Source organism: Nematolebias whitei, chromosome 23, assembly GCF_014905685.2.
Source record: "Nematolebias whitei isolate Nwh7 chromosome 23, NemWhi1, whole genome shotgun sequence".
In the NCBI taxonomy this organism is placed as follows: Eukaryota; Metazoa; Chordata; class Actinopteri; order Cyprinodontiformes; family Rivulidae; genus Nematolebias; species Nematolebias whitei.
Genome location: NC_056520.1, coordinates 21,100,725 through 21,113,018, shown reverse-complemented (window position 1 = coordinate 21,113,018; position 12,294 = coordinate 21,100,725). Strand labels below are relative to the sequence as shown.

The 12,294-nt window shown below is 40.7% G+C and overlaps 1 protein-coding gene across 1 annotated transcript in view; it reads left to right on the top strand.

Moving 5' to 3' along the window:
- The window catches only part of pou3f3b (POU class 3 homeobox 3b), a 32,374-nt gene extending 21,074 nt beyond the window's left edge, over nucleotides 1–11,300 (top strand). The window contains exon 2 of the mRNA XM_037696813.1: nucleotides 11,187–11,300. Within this exon, the coding sequence (XP_037552741.1) occupies nucleotides 11,187–11,300 (114 nt within the window). The remainder of the gene's footprint in view (nucleotides 1–11,186) is intronic.
- Nucleotides 11,301–12,294: the final 994 nt, after the last annotated feature.

Below are 12,294 nucleotides of genomic sequence, written 5' to 3'. Positions count from 1 at the left end.
CTCGGCATGTAAAAAATTCACCCTAACAAACCTCCCTCCACCGCACGCCCAACAGCTGGGCCTGTTTTCAATCATCCTCTCCACACTCGTAGGTGTCAATGCAGCTCGAACGGGGAAATAAAGGCTGTCAAAAACATGAAAAAAAAAATATGAAAGACATCAGCATAACTCTTTAATTTGGGACATTAAATGTGGTGAAAAGAAAAGCTTGATCACAGCAGGAAGGATCTGCATGGGGTTTCTTGTTGGTTCCCATGGGCCGTTTGTGCTTTCACACATCCAGCTTTTTTGGAAAAAAATAAGAGTGTTGTGGAAAACATTTTGGGACTGAGGTGAAGACGAGAGGAAGTTTTTCTAAGGTCATTCCCAGCCGTTTTCCAGAGGTCTCGTGTTTCTAGATCCTCTTCCTCCCGGACAGGCGCGGCAGCTGCGTCTCCAGGAACCTCTCCTAATAGTTTCCTTCCTCCCCGAGCCTCTCACCTGAATAAAGAGTCGCGCGGAGAACAGAGAGACATCTTTTCATTCCCAGAGACGGACTCGAGGAACCCTCCAGCTTGAGGAGAAACCCAATACTGCCTGTTGCTTGCTGTCTGAGGGGACAGAAAGGAGGGGGGGGGGATAAAGTGGTTCCATGTGAGGGATGTTCAGAAGTCTGGGAAAGACGTGGACCAACGCCATGGAAACCCACCAAACGACCTGATGGGTCAGGTTCTGCTCGTCCTGCCTTATACCATCTCCACTGTTGAATGATCTTTATGTGAATTCTTACATGATGTGATAGGGATGAAGCTCGGCTACTACCACACCAAACCTTAGCCTAATGTCTTTGAAAATAAACGTGTTAACGTCATTTTTGTTTTCTAAGCTCAGTTGGCTGTGGCAGCCGTCTTAAATTCAGTTGAGTTTAAAACTTATTCAGTCGTATTAATCTTCCTTTTGATTCAACAACGTTCAGTCAGGTCATCTGGACGGTTTCTTTTTTTTTTTTTTTTTGTCGTTGTTGAGATGTTTCGTCCTTCATCCAAAGGACTTCATCAGTCCAAGGAGCCACAGCAAATTGAGTCCCACAAGTAGCACACATACATAGTGGAAAAAATAGTTTGATGGGGAAGAGATGGTTTCTGGGGCTCCCCCTCTCCCCCTTCGACTCCTCTGAGGCAGCCATAGCCAAAGTGGTTCAAAACATCAAAATCCATGCTCAATAATGAACAATAATGAATAATGAAAAAAAATCGAACAAATTTCAGTCAGGTCATCTGGACGGTTTCTTTTTTTTTTTGTCGTTGTTGAGACATTTCGTCCTTAATCCAAAGGACTTCATCAGTCCCGAGTCAGACTGATGAAGGGATCGATGGTTGGAGTTGACGGGGGCGAGGGTGGGCCCTAGAAACCCTCTTATCACCAGCAAACTGGATGGTCCACTATGTGGGTTTGCTGCTTGTGGGACCGAGTTTGTTGTGGCTCCTCAGACTGATGAAGTCATTTGGATGAAGGACAAAATGTCTACAAAAAAATAAACGTCCTGACAACTAGGGATGCACCAATCTACTTTTTCCACTTCTGATACTGATATCTGAGGTTGAGTATCGGCAGATACCGATACGATACGATACGATACGATACGATACGATATCGGAAAAACCGTGCTGAATTCCGTTCAACAAACTCAGCGTGCTCTTTAGGGTGAAATCTCTGGAGATGCTTAAGTTGGTCGTGTTATAACTGGAAGTTTTAGTGACACCCCCTGGAACCGTCGCTGTGCACGTATTGCACGTAGCTGTCGAATGTGTTGGCTGAGGTAGTGTGAAATAGTTCCAGATGGCTGATCCTTTCGCTCGCTCCATTTTGAAAACAATCTGTGCGGTGATGTCGCTAGCGCGTGACGTTACTCAGAGCACAAAGCATAGACTTAGAAGGAATAGATCTGCCCAGTCATGGATTAATCACATTGTCACGATACTCGATCCAGAAGGGTTTTTTTTATATCGGGACCAATATCGATATTGGTATCGGAGCGGTTCATCTCTACTTGACCTGACTGAACTTTGTTGGATTTTCTACCTGGATTATTGAGCAGGACCTTTGATCTTCCTTTTGATTATGTTCTAAAAGTTTCATTCAAATCCATTCAATCGTTCATAAGATATTTTGCTAACAGACAACAAAGTTAAATTCAAATAGGTCATGTCAATTGGTTAGTGCTCAGAGTATGTGTTTGGAGTCAGTATACCAGACAGGTCAGTATATGTAAAACTGTCAAGGTTTTAGCCACATTTTTGTCTGTAATTGTCCCCCTCATGACGCAAAGAGGTCAGATTGGAAATGCCCTCCATCCGTCCATCTTTCCGTCTGTCTGCCCGTGCATGTTCTGAGCATAACAACTTGAAAAATAAGTGCATTACCAACTTCTATTTTGTTGTGTGGCTACATATTGGCGTAGAAAAGTCACCTTCCAAAAACTGGGTTGCCATATTGCCATCCAAGATGCAGGGGTGGAAGTAACGAATCACAAATACTCACATTGCTGTAATTAAGTAGATTTTTTGGGGGGGGTACTTGTACTTTTATGAGTATTTCTTTCAAGTGTGTAGTCGCTACTGAGTACGGTCACAATTTGAATTAATATTCAAACCGTTCATCTGCATCTTTGTAGCCAGTAAGACTCTCAGATCGCCAATGCGCCAATTACCTATGACGTAAGCAAAGCAACTCTAGAGAGTAGAGAGTCATTTATGGACTGAGGATTTGGAGAAAAAGCCAAAATGGAGACAGAGGACAACACTGTCAACAGAGAAAATGACGAGATAAAGGCTGAGGACGAGTGTCCGTGGACGTACCTGGAGGAATGTTTCTTGTACAGAGGGTGAAAAGCAGACAGCGTCCAGATGCAAACTTTGTTTGATCTCTACGGTGATAGCAACTTACAAGACTTCAGCATCTAACCTCAAAAAACATATTGTGGTATAAGAGGTTTTACAACTACCTGTACGATATTGATTTTTGTATTGTTTCTTAAAGATCTTAGATATTGTCATCGATTTGCCTGGTACTAAAATTAAAGCGGAGCTTCTGAGCATCTGAGAAATGAGCTTTGAATGTAGCTGTTATATAAAGTAAATCCAACTGAATGACTTCTATTGACAACACAATAAAACATCAATTGGTTAAAAAGTCATTAATATTCCGATTAGTTTTTGAGAAGAGTACTTTGTACTTTTACTTAAGTATTGTTATAATATCAGTACTTTTACTTGTAATTGAGTACAATTTCAGTGCGCTTTCCACCTCTGCCAAGATGGCTGCTGCCATAAATGTATAGATGTAAACCTTGTGAGTTGGAAAACGTGAAAAATAAGCAATGCGCCAATTTCCATTTTGGTGTGTAGCTGCATCTACAACGGTCACAATCAAAAATTGGTTTGCCAAGCCAAAATCCAAGATGACCACCGCCATGTAAACCTGGCAACCCAATCGTTTGGAGAAAACCTGTTCTTTCTAATCACAAAAAGGTTACATCATGTCATCCGGACGGTTTCTTTTTTTTTTTTTTTTTTTTTTTTTGGAAGAAACCTTTCGTCTTTCATCCGAAACACTACTACTTAATGCGACAGATCCTGTTGGCAGGCCTCAGACTGTTGAAGTCTTTCAGATGAAAGATGAAACATTTCTTCCAAAAAAGAAACTGTCTGGATGACATGATTTAACTTTTATAGTGGTTTATTCAATTCAATTCAATTTAAAAATACTTTATTAATCCCAAAGGGAAATTATTTGTTGTTGTAACTCGTTATCCTCCTTTCATTAAGAGATGTTATAGATACTGATGACTGTAGACAGGAAGGATCTCTTGTAAATGTCCAGTGGATCCTAAGAAACTGTCTGCAGATGCTTTACGATCCGTCCATCCAGACTCGGCTGGCCTCTCGGTTCCCCCGGGCTGTAGGACCGCCAGAATGCCGGGCAGAACTCCTCCCAGAGCGATGGCCACTCCTCCCAGCAGTCTGCCAAGCTCCTCGTCGCTGCGGAAAGCCAACTGTAGGTGCCGAGGGACGATGCTGTCCTTCCGCTTTCATGAACCGTGTTTCCTGCTAGTTCCAGGATCTCAGTGGTCAGGCACTCGAGCACACCTGGCAGGTAGATGAGAATGCGTCCACAGAACATCCTTTTCAACTCACTGGAGATTTGTGGCTGTAGTTGAGATATTATTTGAGCTTTTGAGATGTTAATCAGCTGCTGGTTGCAGAAAACTGCCTTGTTGCCATGGTTACGCATCATAACAAATGTCCAAAACTAAAAAAAGTTTCAGTAAAAATCCTTCCAGCTGCACAGCATCTGATACCAGAGGAAACAATCATCCAAAAAATGTGAATTACCAGAAAAAGAGGAATTAAAACTTCCAAAAGCAAAATCTCAAAATGAAAGTAACAGAGCTGCTCCAACATGCAGCCACCTCGAGCGGCGCAATTCTAGAACATTTTTTACTTATCTACATGGATGATTGAGCCTACTCACTCTGTTTTTGTTCTTTCTAAATTTTACATTGCTTTTATATAGCCAAGGCCACCACTGGCCACCCCCTAGCCCCACCACTGTGCCTGGTGGTGGGTACAATTAAACTACCGCTCGTTTTGAGTTTGTTTGGAGCTTTTTGGTCCAGGTTTGGATTCTGGACTACACCACTTAATTTCAAATTGTTCATACAGACAACTTTTATTTCTGTTTTTCTTCTGATCCCATTCTTTCTGCACTTCTCTCTTTCTTTCAATACTCTTTACCTGAGCGTGTCTTTCAGTTGTGGGTTTGATGAGTTGTGCTTTCTGTCATAGGTTGTGCTTCTTTTGTGCTTCGGGTTCAGAATCGATTAGAGTCAGCTTTGCTTTTCTGTCCTGACAAGCCGCATCGTGCAACAGAAGCTGCAGCCCCTCCGATCTGCTCAAGCAGTCCCCCCCCCCCCCCCCTCCACCGCCTCTGCAGAGCCACTCTGAGGAGCAGGCCTAATATCTGCAGACATCTATGGCCACCACCCAATCTGTTGCATGCTCCGTTCATTTCACGCACTGCCAGGAGTGCTTTGTAATTATCCTGATATTGATGAAGGCTGATTCCAGCAGGTAATCGCTGGCAGCTCAGCTGTTTTTACGCATCTCAGCAAAATGTCTCTATTCATTACCAGTGGCAAATTAATTTCCACTCAGTGGCCGTACTTGTTGATAATCGACAATTATGCGTGTGCGTTGTGCGCGCGAAGGGGGTGTGTGTGCGTTTTCGCTGATAGAGCTCTGAAATGCATCTTCACACTAAGATCACTGCAGGTGTTGATCTGAAGCGACACGGTGCGCACTCCCGTTTGTGCTTCTTTGTCACTTTAAGTTAAAGTCACAGCAGCGACAATAAAAGCAAACTGAAAATAATATTCAATTAGCAATGATCCACAACATTCAAGAAAAAGCCAAAAAAACGCTCTAGGTTTTGTCTTCATAAAAGGAAAACAACCAACCAAAATAAGGTAAAAAAAAATAAAATAAAATAATGAAAATTGTCTAATTTAAGGACTGGAAATGGGATTTGAAGCAAACTGGGAATGCAAATATGAATGAGCTATGGGATTAAAAGAGGAAAATTGGAATTAAATCGTAAAAAATGGAAGAAAGGAATGACTTTTAAGTAAAATCTTATGAATGTAATAAAGTCTTAAAATAAAAGTGGAATGGATGCTGTAAACTAAAAGAATTGTCCTGTATTGAACAACTAAACATAGGGATACAAGTATGGCAAAAATAAATTTTATAACGCTTCAAAGGGGTTATGAAAGAATAAATGAAAGGAACAATCTAGGGAAATATATGGACATATGTCAGCTTCAGAAATTAATTCATAAAGTGGAAATTAAAATGGTAATGTACGAGAAGCGGAAACCAAACTGAAAATAAGACGTGGAAAATTTGAATAGCACTAAATTAGAACTAGTGGATAAAATCAGATATTTGTAAAAATGGACAACAGGGTATTTTTTCAAGACTTGTAAAACAAAAAATGTAAATTCTACATTATTAATGAAATTCTTGGGCAGCTGTGGCTAAGTGGTTAGAGCTGTTGTCCTTCAATGAAAAACTGGGGGTTCAGTTCCACCAGCAGTCACATGTCGTAGTGTCCTTTGGCAAGACACTGAAGCCCTCATTACTTCTGATGTATGTCCCATCAGTGTATGAATGTATGGTATGGTATGGTATGGTATGGTATGGTATGGTATGGTATGGTATGGTATGGTCACTGATTACTGGTAGTCTCTACAGAATGATTTGATTGATTATCTTTGTAGAGATGTAGTAGAGTGCTGTTTTACTGTGTGCGGATGGGCAAATGAGTGCACAGACAAGAAAGTGATTTGAGTATTCTGATTGGATAGAAAGGCGCTATACTGTATTTGAGGGTCAGCCCTCAGATTTTAGTTCAACATCGGCAGCTCCTCGGTGGGAGGTACCACAGGGGTCTATCCTCAGTCCTCTTCTCTTTTCTTTATACTTGATGCCATTAGGTGCTATTTTTCGTAAACATGGCATACCCTTTCATTTCTATGCCGATGACTGTCAAATTTACTTCCCTCTGAAGCACACTGGTGCACATTCTATTCAACCTCTTCTTGACTGCCTGGCTTATGTCAGGGACTGGATGGCTTTAAATTTCTTAGGTTTTAACGAGAAGAAGACTGAAGTCATGTTGTTTCCTCCTAATGGCATGATCAAGAACCACGGTATCGACCTTTCCTCTCTAGCCCCATTAGAGAAACAAAGAGTCACTAATCTGGGAGTGATAATGGACCCTTCCATGAAACTTAACAGCCATGTAAACACGATTGTTAAATTCTGTTTTGTTTTGGGGGGTTTTCAGTTGAGGCAACTGTCTAAATTAAAGCCCATACTGCCCAAACTTTATCTTAAAACAGTAATTCATGCTTTCATAACATCCAGGCTCAATTACTGCAATGAGCTTCTTTTTGGAATCAGTCAGACTTCTATTGCACTATTACAACTGGTCCAAAATGCTGCAGCCCGACTTTTAACCGATACAACAAAAAAGAACACATTACACCAGTTTTGGTCTCCCTGCACTGGTTCCCGGTTCACTTTCAAATTCAGTTCAAAATCCTTCTGTTTGTTTTTAAATCTGCTGATCTGCTGCAGCCATATGTCCCACAATGCTCTTTGAGGTCAGTGAATCAGATGCTTCTATTGGTTCCAGGAATCCGTCTTAAGTTCAGAGGTGACAGGGCCTTCTCTGTTGCAGGTACAAAACTGTGGAATGAGTTACCACTGCATGTCAGGCAGGCTCCCTCTCTCACTGTTTTTAAGTCTCTCTTAAAAACACACTTTTATTCCCTGGATTTTGACACTGTGTGCTTTGATTTTAACTTGTCTGTACTCTACAATGTCAGCCATTTAATGCTTATCTTTATCTACTTGGATCTATGTATTTATTGCTGTGTCCTTTGCTTGTTTGTTTTTGCTGTACAGCACTTTGGTTGGCCTTATTGCTGTTTTTAAGGGCTTTATAAACAAAGTGGTATGGTATGGTATGGTATGGTATGGTATGGTATACAAGTACAGTCTATTTACCATTTATACAGGACAAGTGAAAATAAAAAGGTTAAGGGACAGTGTGTGAATAAAAAGTAAGGATAAAAACATAAAGTTGACTAGAAATGGGAACTAAACACAGTCAAACATGTGTAAAATCTGATTCTGACGAGAATGAGAATATGAATGAAATTGTTAGGACAGTGAGGTTTCAGAATTCCTGAAACTTTCCCCCTTTTCCTTTTCATTTCCCTCCCTCCAGGTGGAGCTGTGAGCAGGCTGAGCTTTTGCTCTTCATGCTCCTGGTTTCAACTTACTCTGTTACAGCCTTCTCACCTGTTTCCAATTATCTCATCCTAACATCTGCATCGGGCACACGGTGTCTTACATCTGCACAGTGTACAATAAAATCTCAAGACTATGAAGCCATAAAAAGGATTAAAAAACAAAAACAACTGGACTTCTATTCTGAAGCTGAATGTGTTTCACGTCCCTTCCAGGAGGCTTTATCAATTCAAAAATGTCTGGAGAGTGGAGTTCCAAGCTTTAGCGCACTGCATGGGAATCAGGCCTGATGCTGCAAGGGGTAAAGTTTTGAAAGTTGAAATCTGCTCCTCTGTTCAAAGTTTTTTTTCATGTTTCACTTAAGTGGCTTCCTTCACCACCACACCCCTCTCAAACCACCTGTCTTCTCTGTCTAAAATATGATCATGAGTGTCCCTTATTGTTGAGACGTAGGTGGACCGCTGAGCCTTGTCCTGAAGAGCCAGCTTGCCATATGTCTGTGGAGAGGTTGTTCAGATTAGAAGTCGTTTTTGTTTTGTAACCCTTTTTTACTGATCATGACCTGGACGACTGAGAATCGTCACCATCAGTTCAAGAGTGAAATGTGTTGCTTGGTGTCTAATAGCTTGGTCTGAGTCGCAGGTCATGTCCTTCAACTGGATAACGAGCCCAAACTCACATAAAGACACAAAAGAACAGCTCAGAACCAAATTGGACTATTCTGAGTGGCCTCCTGAGTCCTGATCTAGATCCTGTTGGACATTTGTAGGAGCTGAAATGTGCAATCTGGAGAAGCAACCCTTCAAACCTGAGACAACAGGAGCAGTTTGATCAGGAGTGGGCTAAAACACCTGAGGACAGGTGCAGAGGTCTCAGACGGAGTTACAGCATTCACTGGATTGCCTCCGAAGTTAAAGGTATCCTTTCAGTCAAAGTCAGTTTCACTAGTTTTTTTTTTTTTTGTTGGGGGGGGGGGGGGGGGGGGGGAGAACAAGCCTAAATCAGCAGAGGAAAGCAGAAATAACACATATTTGCTGAATTTGGTTTAAATAAGCAGAAATGAGCACAAAAATAAGGAAATTAGCTGAAGGGAAAAAAAGCTGAAATGGCTAGAAAGAAGCTTAAACTACCAGAAGGAAGCAGAAAGAGGTGAAACGAGCTGAATACTGTTGAATTGGCTTAAAAAGCTAAATTTAGCACAAAAACAGTTAAATAGTAGCTGAAATAGCAGAAAGAGCTGAAACTAGCAGAAAAACAGCATAACAAGCTGAAATGAGCATTTAGCATTAGAACAAGCTTAAATTAGCTGAAGAAAGCAGAAAGGACACATTAGGCTGAAAGATGCAGAAATGAGCACAAAAAGTGGAAATTATCTGAAAAAAGCTTAAATTTGAAAAAAAACCAACAAAAAAAACAGATGAAAAGTAGCTAAAAGAGCAGAAAGACGCTTAAGCTTCCATAAGGAAGTGGACAGCACGCATGTTGTTGCTGATTTATGCTGAAAAAATGTTAAATGATTGCCAAAAATAGCTGAAAAAGCATAAAGTAGCATAAAAACAGATAAATAGTAGCTGAAATAACTGAAACTACCAAAAATTAACTGAAAGGAGCATAACAAGCTGAAATTAGCAAAAAAAATAAGTTAGAAGAAGCACAAAATCTTTAGTTAGAAGAATGTATCTGAAAGGAGCACAAAACAGCTAAAAAAAATTAAAAAAAAAAAAGCAGAAAATAGCTGAAAGTAGCTGATTTTTTTTTTTTTTTTTTTTTTTTTTGCACAAGGAAGCTGAACCAGAACAAAATGTGAAAGGAGCAGTAAAAGGTTGTAAACAGATCTAAAGAGTTGAAGAATGTAAAATGAGCTCACTTCATTTTCTATGAGGAAAAAAAGTCAGAAAAGGCTAGATATTTCAAAAAGCTAAAGTTTCACCAATACCAAATGTCATAGAACCCTTTCCTGAATAAGCTGAATGTTTTGATATATGATTTGTTGAAATAGCACAAAAGTTGTGAAAAACAAGAAAGATGCTGAAAAATGTGTGGAAGAAAAATGGCTCATAATAGAGTGAATGCTTCATAAACATTTACACAATAATTTACTTTCTTTAGCTGATTCTCAGTGTTTTTTCCTTCCTGTTACTTTTGTCAGGTTCGAGTTATTTCAGTAGCATTTGTGTTTTTTCTTTAACAAAAGGCTAAAAACAAATTTATCTGTACATCGCAGGGTAAATTGGACATAGAAAATAAATAAAAATCCAACTTGAATGCCAATCAAAAGGATGGTATAAATAAGAAACAATAATTATTTAATGGGAAATACGTGCAGCAATTCTAATGAAACAACGGGCTCATTATTTTGCGATCTATTAAAGTTCCATAGCAATTATTTAATGTCTGATGTTGCTTTTTGATGGAGAACTCGTCCATCCACCTGTGCTTGGTCTGTGGTTGAGTATACATCTTAAATCTTAATCACCTTTGTCTTTCTCAGTACATTTTACTTGACGCTCATCTGTCTTTGCTCCCACAGAACACGTTGATTATTGGCACAAACCCATCGCAAACTGAACAGCATCTAACGTGCAACACGAGATCAACGTGTGCATTGTCAGAGGATGAACTTGGACACATTAAATGTATGATTCGTGGTGTGAATGACCACTTAGGCTTAAATCCAGTTTGTTGCAACGATGCATATTGTAGCTCTCCCCCCGCCGCCGCACCAACTGTAAATAAATATGTTTAAAAGAGTAAATGAGCTTGAGAAAAGTGGCCCTTTGAGTCCCCATGTTTGTGGAGCAGCCATAATGGATTCTTTAGAGCCGTGAACGATTTATAGGCATGACAGCCATGTTTCAGCACGATGGGCTTATCCCCACGCACAGCGCTAAGGATATTAGGGAATCAGCGTAAAGCGGCATGGAAATGATGACTGGAGCAAAGCCTCAACTCTCTGGTATTAAAAGCTTTCAATTCTCCAGCACTCCATCCTTGGGAAAGGAGAGAGAGAGAGAGGGTTGGGGGAGAAGGAGCAGACTTGGCAAAGCTCCACGTTGTGATATCCTCAATTATTTCTCTCTCCGTCGCCGTTTCAGGCATACAATTAAAAGGATGTCTCTCAATCTGAGGATCGGGAAAACTGAAGGGAGGTCAATGTCACCGATTGTTGCATCGCTTCTGTTTTTCAGAAAGCGCCGAAATCCCTGAAGTACATATGGAGTTCTGTTGGATGCAAGCCATTTCTCTAATGCCTCGTGAAGCTCACAAAAATACACCTTCAGCGCCTGTTTGTTTCTCGTTAAGCATTTGTGTTTGCATCTTTACAAGGTCAACCAGACGAATGCCTTTATTGCAGGGTTTACCTGCAAACCGAACATCTCCACCCAGTCCACCCTGGACGGCGCGCCTGTCGGAGACGGGCCACAGCAGAAGGATGATTAATGTCCCACCTCTCACCCCCCACTGTGAATTAGAGACCACGGGTCGAAACTATTTTTCTTGGCGAGCAGGAGCACGCTCGTGGCAAAAAAACGGGGCAAACACTGTTTATCATCTGCCCGACGACAGCCCTCCTCGGGGCGAATTAACCACGCAGTCGTATCGACTGGCACGGGCCGGGAGTCGGTGCCCCTTCACTTTGATTAATCTCCCCAGGTTCCTGTTCCAACTCTATCAAAGTAATCTAAGTGAAGACACACAGCATTGATCTGTAAACACAGCATACAAAACACACACACAGAGTGAAAAAGGAAACGCAGTTACCGCATTTTACCCAAATTACTGCAAAAATTATGTATCTACACTTTGAAAAACTTTATGAGATAAGGCAACTCCAGCTAGATGCAGTTGAAAAAAAAATTGAATTGTATGTAAGTGTGTTTTCTGATCAGGTGATGCATCGTTTGTCTTAAGATGAAAGTATTTAGTCAAATGAAGAACATACATTTGTTCAAAACAAATACACTGAACCATGTTGGTGTCTGTGGTAGATTGGCAAGAAATAAAAAAGAGATACAAGGTAATATTTTCTATATTAGGGCGGCTGTGGCGGTTAGAGCAGTTGTTCTTCAATGTAAGAGTTGGGGATTCGATTCCAACAGTCACACGCCAAGTGTCCCTGGGCAAGACACTGAACCCCTCATTGCCTCTGATGTGTGTCCCATCAGTGTATGAATGTGATAAAGCACTGATTATTCTTTGTATAGATCTAGTAGAGTGCTGTATGAATGGGTAAATGAGGGACAGATTGTTGTGTAAAGCGCTTTGAGTATCTTGATAAGATAGAAAGGCGCTATATAAGTACTGTTCATTTACCATATTCAGTTCAATTCAAAAATACTTTATTAATCCTAAAGGGAAATTGATTGTTGTTATACCTCATCATTCTGATTTCATTAGAGTTGTTAATAGATGCTGATGGCTGTCGGCAGGAAGG